We start from the raw sequence: 11560 nt of genomic DNA on the forward strand, positions 1-11560 counted from the left end.
CCAGCTGATTCTTTGATTTATTGTAGAGATGAGGTCTCACTGCCCAGGCGGGTCTCGAACCCGCGGGCTCAGGCAATCCACTCACCTCAGGCTCCCAAAGGCGCGGGATTACAGGCTGAGCCACCGAGCCCGGCATTAATATTATATATAAACCGGTTAGCTCAGTGCCTGGCCTATAGTAAGAACCTAATAAATATTGAATGCCATTTTTCTTGATAAGTGCAGTCAAGAGTTTTTTAGTCTACATAGTTGTGCTTTGAGGGATGGCACATGACTAAATGATTCTCTCAATCTTGAGTGTCTAGGAATAAATTTGGTTACACTTCTAGAGATTCTGTCATTTAGTCTTGGTGTGGACAATTGAATAGAGTTCAGAAAGCTGTGCAGCTGAAAACAGACGTCTCAATAATCTCTATGTACTTTGGCAGGAAGGATATAAATGTTTAGATCAGTCATGTCCATCTTCCTGATAAATTAAATCAAAATGAAGGGAATTAAATTCTTATGATATGCACCTGGGAGATCATAGACGCCTAAATATCTCTTAAATTATAAACACAGAGCATCTGGTAGAATTCACAAAACACTCCCCAGAAAAAGTGTGCATAAGTGTGCCATATACACATTTATAAGCAATTCTGCATTTAGTTGTAAGGAGATTCATGGACCTCTCGGAACTATCAGTGGAACCTCTGCTTTAGAAGTGTCCATCAAGACTAAATGAGCCTAATAGGCTAGGTCATTCTTAGATCAGATTCTTCTTGTATATATAGAAAAAGAAGTTTTGAAGTTTTGGAATCCAGGGATTGCATTTGTATAAATTCCATTGTTATGTAAAATTAGCATTACATCTGTCCAGCTAGATGGATATTTCTACTTGTTGGTCACTAGACAAGGATGGGTTAGGCATGGCTAGTTATATTTGCATGCATCTGACAGGTGTTAGGTAGAAAAGAAAGGCTCTAAACTTAAATTTTCAGGATGGCTTTCTTTTAACAGCTTCCTGGAGCTAAAAGTCTGTGTCCCGAAATCATAAGTATCATAAAGCCTATTTTATAGGGTCCTATTAGCCAGAGGACCCTATTTTCTTAGAGCCCAGACCTCTCACCATCAAACCCAACCACTTATGTTGGATTCTCCATATATACTGATGTCTTCAACTTCAACTCCAAGAAGGATATAAGGGAATAAAGTTTGAAAGAAAAAAAAAGGTCTGATCCAACCCTTTCATTTTATAAATGAAAAGATGAAGCCCCACATGTGAACTAACTTGCCTAAGGTTACATAGCTAGTGTATAGCTGGAACTTGGAGCCAAGTGTTCCTTATGTCTTTCACTGCTTGTACTACTTTTTCTCAAAGTTGGTCTGCATCTGCTGATGCCAGTCTTGCTTGTATTCATAGATTTTGTCCTTTGTCCATTCTCTTTCTATTAAAAGTGAACTCCAAGCCGGGCTCGGTGGCTCAGCCTGTAATCCCGCGCCTTTGGGAGGCTGAGGTGAGTGGATTGCCTGAGCCCGTGGGTTCGAGACCCGCCTGGGCAGCGAGACCTCATCTCTACAATAAATCAAAAAATCAGCTGGGCGTGGCAGCGCATGCCCGTAATTCCGGCTACTTGGAAGGCTGAGGCGGAAGGATCGCCGGAGTCCAGCAGGTGGAGGTTGCGGTGGCCGGGAGCGGCCACTGCACTCCAGTCTGGGCGACAGAGTGAGACTCCAACTCAAAAAAAAAAAAAAAAAAAAAGTGAACTCCAATTCTGAATATAGCTTTCTTGTTAGGCCCAGAATCTATTTCTGATTGAGCACCTGGATTTGCTTCTTTTCTTTATTTTTAATTTTAATTTTTTTATTTTAAAGATGTAGGGTACAATTCAGGATTAGGTAGATAAGTAGTTATCATACAGGTAAAATTTGGGCCTCAAACATCTTGCCAGCCCCTCCAAGTAGGTGAACTTTTGGTAAGAGCTTTGTTAGGTCTGTCTGGTTTAGCTCTATGGCCGTCTTATAGCTGAGATGCGCAGAAAGGATCCCACATCTCCATAAGAAGCCCCAGGGTTTCTCCAGGTAAACTAGACTCTCCTGGACAAAGTTGAGCAACTTCAGGACTTTCCCAGTTGTGACATGGCCAAGATGTTCAACTCTTCTGTGATTGGGAACCTAGTCTACTGAACATACCATGAGGGCACTGCCATGTTCTCTCTCTAAAGAATATGTACTTTCTTCTAGGATAGTCTCTTTATTAGGAAGGATAATAGTCATTTACAAATTTAATCTCTTCTTTTAATATGCAACTACAGTGCCTGACTTGACCTTTAAAAATTTGCTGTCACCACACAATATCAGAAAGCAGGAATGAGGACCAACAAAAAGTTGTGAATGCCATTAAAAATGAATTATGAAAACAATGACATTAAATCTTTTTTTTGGTTTAATTTTGTTTTTCTGTTGAGTCAGAATCTCACTCTGTCATCCAGGCTGGAGTATGGGGCACAATCAAAACTCACTGCATTCTTGACCTGGGCTCTGGCAATCCTTCTGCCTCAGCCTCCCAAGTAGCTTGTACTATAGGCATGCACCACCATGGCTAATTTTGTGATTTTTTTGTAGAGATGAGGTCTTGCAATGTTGCCCAGGTTGGTCTTGAACTCCTGAACTCAAACAATCCTCCCATATCTGCCTCCCAAAGTATTGCGATTATAGGTGTGAGCCACTGTACTTGGCCAAATCTTTTTTTTTTTAAACATCGTACATTAAAATAAATTCCAGGGGGACTTAGAATTTCAATATGGTAAAAGAACCCTAATAAAAGACATATAAATAAATGTTTATCTTCTATGAAAAAGATACCTGCACATGCATGTTTATTGCAGCATTGTTCACAATAGCAAAAAAATGGAACCAGACGTGCTGCCCATAGAAAGAGGACTGGATTAAAAGAAAGCATGGTACATATACATGATGGAATATTACACAGCCATAAAGAAGGACAAAATTATGAACTTCACAGCAACTTGGATGGATTTAGAGTCTATAATATGAAGTGATCTATCACAGAAGCAAAGAACTGAATATCACATGTTCTCACTCAAAAGTGGACCTTGAACAATTATCATAATACTATAAGAAAAGGATTGGCAGTAGTGGGAAATTTCCAGGGGGTGGGGATTGGCAGTAGTGGGATTTTGCTGGGGGAGAGGAGGACACACATCATCAACAAGGGTATCTACATGATGAACAACTGCATACTTAACACTGAATTGTATCTCACATCTTTAAAACTAAAAATTAAAAAAATAAATGTTTATCTAATCTGGGGTTGTGAAGATTTTTCTAAGCATAAAAGCAAAGAAAGAAACCTTAAAGAAACAGACTGACAAACATAACTATATTTAAATTGACTTCGTTTCATTAAAAATTGCATGTCAGCAAATTAAAAGGTAAATATCAACTGACAATAGTGTTTCTGAATCAAGGACATAAAACAAAATCAAGGCCATAAGAAGCAATCACAAACACAAATGGCCAAAGGATAGAAAATCTTGAACTTTTTAGTAACGAAATAAAAGCATATTCAAATAGTAAACATTTAAAAAAAATAATACAAGTAGTTTTGGCAAAGCTTTTAGAAATTGGTATTTTCACACATATGCTCCTTGTGGGAATATAAAATGGTGTGGTCTTTCAAGGCAGCAAATTGGCAATATGTATCAAAAGCATTGAACATGCCTGCCCTAAAACAGGCACCCATCAGGTACCAGTACTGGAAGGGGGTGCTCACTAGAAGCCCAAACCTCACCTTCATGCTATCTACTTATATAGCAAACCCTCATATGTACCAACAACTTTAAAATAAAAAAAAAGTAGAAAAATTATTCATGAAACAAACCAGTCTAAAAAGAAGAAGAAGAAAAAAAACCTACTGGAATTTTAGTAGGGATTATGTTCAATCTAAAGGTCTATTTGGGGAGAACTGACATCTTAACAGTATTGAGTCATCAGACCCACAAACAGTATATCTCTCCACTTACTTAGGTTCTGAAAATTTCTCTCAGCAGTGTTTTATAGTTTTCAATGACGTGATCATACATATTTTCTGTCAGATTTATTCCTAGCTATTTCTGATTTTTTGATGCTATTATAAATTGTGTTGTTTTAAAATTTCAACTTGCAATACATTATTATTGGCTATATTCACACTACTGTGTAATAATAGAACAACAGAACTTATTCTTTCTGTCTAACTGTAACTTTTTTATTTTAAAGATGTGGATACAATTCAGGGTTAGGTATACAAATGCTTATTATGCAGGTACCTTGTTAATGAGGTGTGCCTCTCCCTCCCCTTGCAGTTTCCCTCAACTGCCAATCCCTTGCTTATAGTATTATGACAATTATTCAAGGTCTGCTTATGAGTGAGAACATACGATACTCTGTTCTTTGTTTCTGTGATAGATCACTTGTATGATAGACTCTAAATCCATCCAAGTTGCTGCAAAGTTCATATGTTTGTCCTTCTTTATGGTTGCATAATATTCCATTGTGTATATGTACCATCTTTTTTAACGAGTCCAGCTTTGATGGGTATCTGTAACTTTGTACCTGTTGACCAACCTTTCCATATCCCCTCTTCACCCGTTTCTCTCCAGCTTCTAGTACCCACTATTCTACTCTCTACTTTCATGAGAACAACATTTTTAGATTCCAGATGTGAATGAGTGAGATCATGTAGCCTGGCTTGTATATTTCAAGATAGGTAGAAGAGAGGATTTTGAATGTTATCACCAAAAAGAAATGGTAACTATTTAAAGTGATGGATATATGAATTGCCCTAATTTGATCAATATACAGTGTATACATGTATTAAAACTTCATACTGTGCCATACATATATACATTATTATGTGTCAGTTATAAATAAAATAAAACTTTTTTTAAATGCCTGCCTTTTGGCCCAGAAATTCCAATTCTGAATGTTTAGCCTGAGGAAATTATCAGAGATGACAACCAATATTTATGCACAAGGGCATTTAAACATGATTAAATGACTTTGATTTAATCATATACAATGAATACACACACTGAAACATCTTACTGTACCCCATAAATATGTACAATTAGTATGTGTCAATTATAAACAAAAATAAAACTTTTAAAAAAATGCCTGGCTTTGGCCCAGAAATTCCAATTCTGAGTGCTTAGCCTGAGGAAATTATCAGAGATGGCAACCAATATTTATGGATAAGTGTGTTTAGTCATGATTAAATGACTCTGATAAAAACTGCATTTACACAATTGGATACTATGGAAAGATTAAAATTCTGTCTTTAAATCTCATGTTCCCTGCCATGGTTACATCAGCTCCAGAACTAGGCTTATCTAATCTGAAATAGGACTTTAATAAACTAGTTGTTCCTAACTCTGTCCACAGGAAACGATTTGGACAAAATACTGCCTGAAGTGATAAGCAGAAGTAAGAAGGCCCCACAGCTGAGTGGGAAGAGGATTTGGAAAAGCATGAATTTTAAAGGTCAAGGAACATGGACTTTGACATAAGAAAGTACTTATAATATGTTATAGGATAGATTTAAGAAACAGATAACAAAATAGTGGGTATATTAAGATTCCAATTTTGTAAGATGTGTGTGTATTAAATCTACACTGACATGTAGATTAACAATAGTTATCTCTAAGTGGCAGGAAAAGAGCTTATCTTTATTTCTGTGTGTGTGTGTGTGTGTGTGTGTGTGTGTGTGTGTGTGTGTGTGTGTGTGTGTATGTGTGTGTAGTTTTCCAAATTTCCTACTGTTATCATGTATCCAGAAAACAAAATATTATTAAAAAGATGGAGGAGACCAGATGTGGTGGCTCATGCCTGTAACCCAAGCACTTTGGGAGGCTGAGGCAGGAGGATCACTTGAACCCAGGAGTTCAAGACCAGCCTGGGCACCATAGTGAGACCTCATCTCTACAAAACATCAAAAAATTAGCTGGGTTTGGTGGCATGCTCCTGTAGCCCTAGCTACTCAGGAGGCTGAGGTGGAAAGATCTTCTGAGCCCGAGAGTTTGAGGATGGGTGAGCTGTGATCATGCCATAGCATTACAACCTGGGCAACAAAACAAGACACTGACTCAGGTAGAGAGAGAGAGAGAGAGAGAGAGAGAGAAACAGCCTTAGTAAAGGTGATTAGAATCTGTCTGGACCTTACTTTGCTTCCAGGGCCAGAGCGAAGATGCCAGCAGCCAGAGGTGCAGAGGCTGAGGTGCCTGTGTGGGTCTCGGTGCAATCGTTGTGCAGGTCAGCGCTTGTCTGGATGGTATCAGGAAGGAGAGAGAGGCAGGAAGAACACGTGAGGTGTGTGAGCCTGTCCCTAGGGGGCTAACTGCACCCAAGGCTGCATCTGCTACTACCAGGAAACTCAGCAGATTCGATTCCCTGCTTTCTCCTCTCAGCCACGGGCGGATGTTTGCCATCTGCTGATATTTTCATTCACTCTCCTCTATATGCAACTTGTCTATAATTCTGGCAGCAAGACGCCTTTTCTGGGGATGAAGAACTCCTACTATGAATATTTTCTCTTCTGAGATTCCCAAACAAAATGCTGTCTATAAAAAACGAACTGTTGCAAAATCACTGTGAATCATGCCGGCCCTAGTAATCATCAGGTCCATTGTGTTTGGTCTGGCATATTTAGAAATTCTGTCTCATACAAAATTCCCTTGTGGCTTCAGATTGACATTCAGTTGCCTCTTCAGCCCAAGGATGTAAAGCCATCCTGGTCTCAGCCATCTGAACTTCTTGCACACAATTCATTTAGTGTGTAGTTTGCACTCATTGTTGACTAGATTTGATGCCCGTGAGTTAGTGTTCACATTTGCACTCTGATAAAAATGGGGGGGGTTTTTCAATTTTAAAAGTGCTGAACTTAGTTCTGGGTTCAGTTCTAGAACTGCTACTTTTATTTTATGTGTCCTATGGGTAAGTCATGTGGTTCCCCATGTATAACACGCAATTTACATTTCCTGACTCATATTGTGAGTCTTAAATGAGATGCCGTCTGTGAAAGTATTTTTACATAATCCCACTGCATGCAAGGAATTACCTAGGATAACTTTAGAGTAGTGAAGAGGTTGCTGAGATGAAGGGAAGAAATAAAAAATACTTCCCATCAGTCTGCCTTGAGGACCACAGTGCTGCCGGTGGGACTAAGAGATTACTAACAAGACACCCACCCAAGCTCCAGCACGATAGTCGTGGCTAGAGATTTCAATGTGTGGGAGGGAGGTGTAAAAAAATAATTTGTTCTATTATCACCTCCTTTGGTTTTCCACTTGGAGTCGCTGAATTTCTCAAGTGATGGTGGATGCGCTTCTCAGAGGGCTGCGGAAGCAAAGCTGCCCTTTGTACCTGGTGACGCAAGTAAGCCCCCAGAGCTGACTGTGCTACCAAGAGGTTTGCGTAAGAAAAAGGTTCTGTTACTGAAAGTGTCTCAAATAGAATCCACCAGCTGTCTCTCCTATGGCTGGCTTACCTAAGGAGGGATTTTTACAAAGATAAAAAGTCTTTCTTTCGCTTCAGTACAGGGTATCCCAGATGGGGCACAGCCTATAAAATGGTGATTCTAAAATGCCTACCGGGCCTTTTTCTAAAGACAGCTCTGGACACCCCAGGAAATGACATCAGCCAGGGACTCTGAATACAAGTGGGGCAGATGTCTGATATGCCCCTTTCAAAGGCTATAAAATATGCCTGTCATAAAGAACCCCTGGGGAGGATGTTGCCGTCTGTTATTTGAGTAACTGAAGATATGGGCATGAGAGGGAGGCCAGCACTTTCCAGTTGAGGCCACAGTTTTACTGTCCAAATTAGGTTGCAGGAAAGTAATCCTATAAGGAAAAGACAATAGGGCTGACAGTTTGGCTGACATGCCATGACTAGGAATTTAGCACACATTCCAAGTATAGTTAGTATTAGGTTCACTCACTATTGAATTGGATCATGAACTGCTGTTTTACTGATATTAAGATCTACAAACTTTAGCTCATTGGTTCTTTCTGCTTTGGGGGGCAAATTGGGAGCTTCAAAATTTTAAATTAAGAGCACCTCTCTTTGTTCTCACAGCCCCTAAATGCCCCTTCATCATCGTGCCCTTGAAGGAAAATCCAGTAATTGCTGTTGGCAGTGTGACTCATGGAAGGAAGGCACAGGCAGGCGTGGGCTGGAGGAGCTCTCTTGAGCATATAACCTCCCTGAGCCGCCTGCCCAGATGCTCTGTGGTTCACCTCTGGGGAAATCGAGACTGTTATTTTCTGCAGGTCATCCATTCTTAGGAGATACAGCTGGCATAGACTCTGTATTTCTATCATCTGCTAAAGGGCAAGTTAGGCTACATCCCTGGTATCAAAGGATCAGCAAGTACAAGGTGATAAAGCCCCTCTGACCCTGAATTCTTCTTTAAGGCTGTTTCCAGGGAGGCGTCAGACGAGCCGAAGAGACATTTGGAATCTCAGCTGTGTGTCATGACAAGTTTGGTGACTTCTCAGGGCTGAGTTTTAAAATGACAGAGTGGAAGATCATCCTGGCAGAAGTGTCATTATCCCTGGAGAGAAAACCTCCCAATATATGCCAGCCTTTCAAGTGAGTAAGCCCGAGTCTCTCCAACTGAGACATCAAGCTTAAGTAAATCAATTGTACCAAAGGCAGCCAGTAGGATCATTCTGCATGCATGCCATGCTCCCTTGCCTAAGCAGAGAGTTAGACAAAGGCAACATACGATTCGCTGGTCGGTATAGTCCCCGCTGCTGTAAGAGGTGGCCAGTGTGGAGGAGCACTTCTCAGCATACCAGGGGGACAGGCCTTGCTGTGAGGCACTGCTGATAGAGATGGTGTAGATACTGTCTGTGTAGCCATCACAGTCACAATTATCTCCCTGACGTCCCCCATTCCCAGAAGCCCAGACGAAGATGGAGCCCTTCCCTTGTCTCCCCTAAAAGAAAAGCCAGAGTGCATAAAATGTATTATCATCTCTTGGGGGTCACTGTCATACCCCAATAGAAATCCCCAACAAATACATGTGTGAAATTCTTAGAGACAATGAAACCGCCTGTATAAAATCACCTTCTTGTCCTGACCCCTGAGAAAGGGGCAAAGCTGATCAACATAGTCTCTCTCTTAAAAAATAGAGCTGAGACTGCTTGAGGACAAAACCTGAGGTCAGAGGACAAAAGTAAGCAGTTAAAGGTCAAAAGCAGCTTCAATCTCCAGGGACTCCACCTCCCCCTGAACTTTCCCCCAGACTACCTCCAAAGTGGCTCATGGTTTAGGGAATCGTACCTGATGGTCATAGGACTTGCTTTATAGATATCTTCTATTGTAAAACCTAAGAATGGTATTTAAATATTTTTCAGACGCCCAGACCCAGAACAACAGAAAGTTGGTCTGTGGTGTCTCTCCCATAAATTGGCTCTGGGACAAGAAGACAATCTTGACAACCCCCTATGATGTCATCAACCAATCAACAGCCCCTATTCGTCGGCCTTCCAAGTTCCCTTTAAAAACTCTATCCCATTGGCTATCATTAATAAGTCAAAAAAAAAAAAACAAAAAACAAACCAGCAGATGCTGGTATGGGTGCCAAGACAAAAGAACAATTCTCTACTGTTGGTGAGAGTACAAGCTAGTTCAAACTCTATAGAAAGCAGTGTGACAATCCTAAAAGATTGGTCTTCCATATGATCCAGCAATCCCTCTCCTGGGAATATAGCCAGAGGAACATACATCATTCTAAGACACTTGTACATGCATGTTTACTGCTGTACTATTCACAATAGCAGAAACATAGAACTAACCGTACTGCCCAACCTAAGTGGACTAGATAAATAAAATATTGTACATATACATGATGGGGTCATAAAGAACAAAATCATGGACTTTGCAGCAAACTGGGTGGAGTTGGAGACTCTAATAATAAAGTGAACTATTATGGAAACAAAGAACTGAATACTGCATGCCCTCAGTTGTAAGTGGTCCCTGAACATTAGTCACAAGAGGAGGATCGGCAGTCACTGGACACTGCTATGGGAGGGAGGAAGGAGGGTGGAGGGCATGTGAAAATACAGAAGTCCACTACCTGTGGGTGTGAGGGCCAGTTAGAAGTCCAAACTTCACCTGCATGCAGCCTACTTACGTAGTCAATCCTCATTTATATCTCACATCTCTATAATAAAATTTTTAAAAAAAATTTCAGGAGGATGATTTGAGTAATTTCTCCCACTCTCCTCACTCAGTTGCTTTGCAATAATAAACTGTCTCCACTGTCATGGCTGCATCAGTTTTGGTTTTTCTGAGAAGTGGGCACAGGAACACAGTCAGACTGTAACAACAATGATTTGGGGTCTATTTTCAACCCCAGATCTTCCAGCATCAATGTTGGAAATCTCACAAGACTGTGTGTTATAAGCCACTGGACTCTTTCCCTATCAGTCTCTAAGCCCTGCCTAGGGTGGGGCCAAGCATGTGATTTCTTTCTTTTCTTTATTATGCAGATCCATAATCTAGTCTTTAGTACTGGCTCATGTTTTTCCACTCTTTTCTTGGCTTATGTCACTACACTTGAATCTTTGAACTTCCTCTTTTTCTTTCTGCTGGAATCTTCTGGCTGACTGACAGAATGACAAAATCGGGCATTATTCAGATCTGCTTTGCAGCTGCACTGAAAGGGACTCTTCAATTGAATGGAACTCGTCAAGGCCGCCCTTTCTATGATTTTTCAATTTGTGCTTTCCAAAGTTTCTACTTTTGTTTCATCCTGTGGAGTACAAGGCCTTAGAATCTGTGCAAGAAAGCAGTAAACCCAAGTGACAGAGCAACCCAACGAGCATTCAACAGGCACGTGCAGAGCGGAAGACAGTATGTTTCTATATTAAGAATGCCTTTTCAGAGCATTTGAAAGGAGTCTGGGTAGTAGTTTACCACATGTATAAATCCAAAAGCAGCAGGAAAATGGGAAAGGAGAAAGAAATGTCTGGAAGTATTTGAAAGTAAATATCCTCAAAGTCAAGTTTTCAGATCTAAGTAGTAAAAACTCTCATTTTTTAAAATTTTATTTTAGAATAGTGGGGCACATTTGAGGATTTCCTACATAAGTATGTTGTGTGAAGGTGTGATTTGGGTTTCTAGTGAAGCTGAGGAGAAATGTAAACTAGTTCAACCTTTGCAGAAAGCAGTGTGGAGATTTTTAAAGATTTCTCAAAAATTGAGCTGTCATTCAATCCAGCAATCCCACCCATGAGAATGTATCCAGAGGAATATAAACTGCTTTACCAAAAAGACACCTGCATGAATATGTTTATTGCAGCACTATTAACAATAGCAAAAACATGGAACCAACCCAGATGCCCACCGAAAGTAGACTGGGTAAAGAAAATATAGTACATAAGCTGGGCTCGGTGGCTCAGCCTGTAATCCCGCGCCTTTGGGAGGCTGAGGTGAGTGGATTGCCTGAGCCCGCAGGTTCGAGACCCGCCTGGGCAGCGAGACCTCATCTCTACATAATCAAAAATCAGCC

At 40.5% G+C, this 11560-nt stretch overlaps 1 protein-coding gene across 2 annotated transcripts in view; it reads right to left on the bottom strand.

The window, feature by feature from the left end:
• PCSK1 (proprotein convertase subtilisin/kexin type 1) overlaps positions 1-11560 on the bottom strand; it is a 48075-nt gene that overhangs the window by 14848 nt on the left and 21667 nt on the right. For both annotated transcript variants that reach the window (XM_008052203.2, XM_008052204.2), the window contains exons 8-9: positions 8768-8980; positions 6203-6303 (exon numbers count right to left, since the gene is read on the bottom strand). In XM_008052203.2, coding sequence (XP_008050394.1) covers positions 6203-6303; positions 8768-8980 — 314 coding nt within the window. The remainder of the gene's footprint in view (positions 1-6202; positions 6304-8767; positions 8981-11560) is intronic.

The sequence above is a fragment of the Carlito syrichta genome, unplaced genomic scaffold (genome assembly GCF_000164805.1).
Source record: "Carlito syrichta isolate Samal-C Ts95f unplaced genomic scaffold, Tarsius_syrichta-2.0.1 Scaffold262834, whole genome shotgun sequence".
Lineage (NCBI taxonomy): Eukaryota > Metazoa > Chordata > Mammalia > Primates > Tarsiidae > Carlito > Carlito syrichta.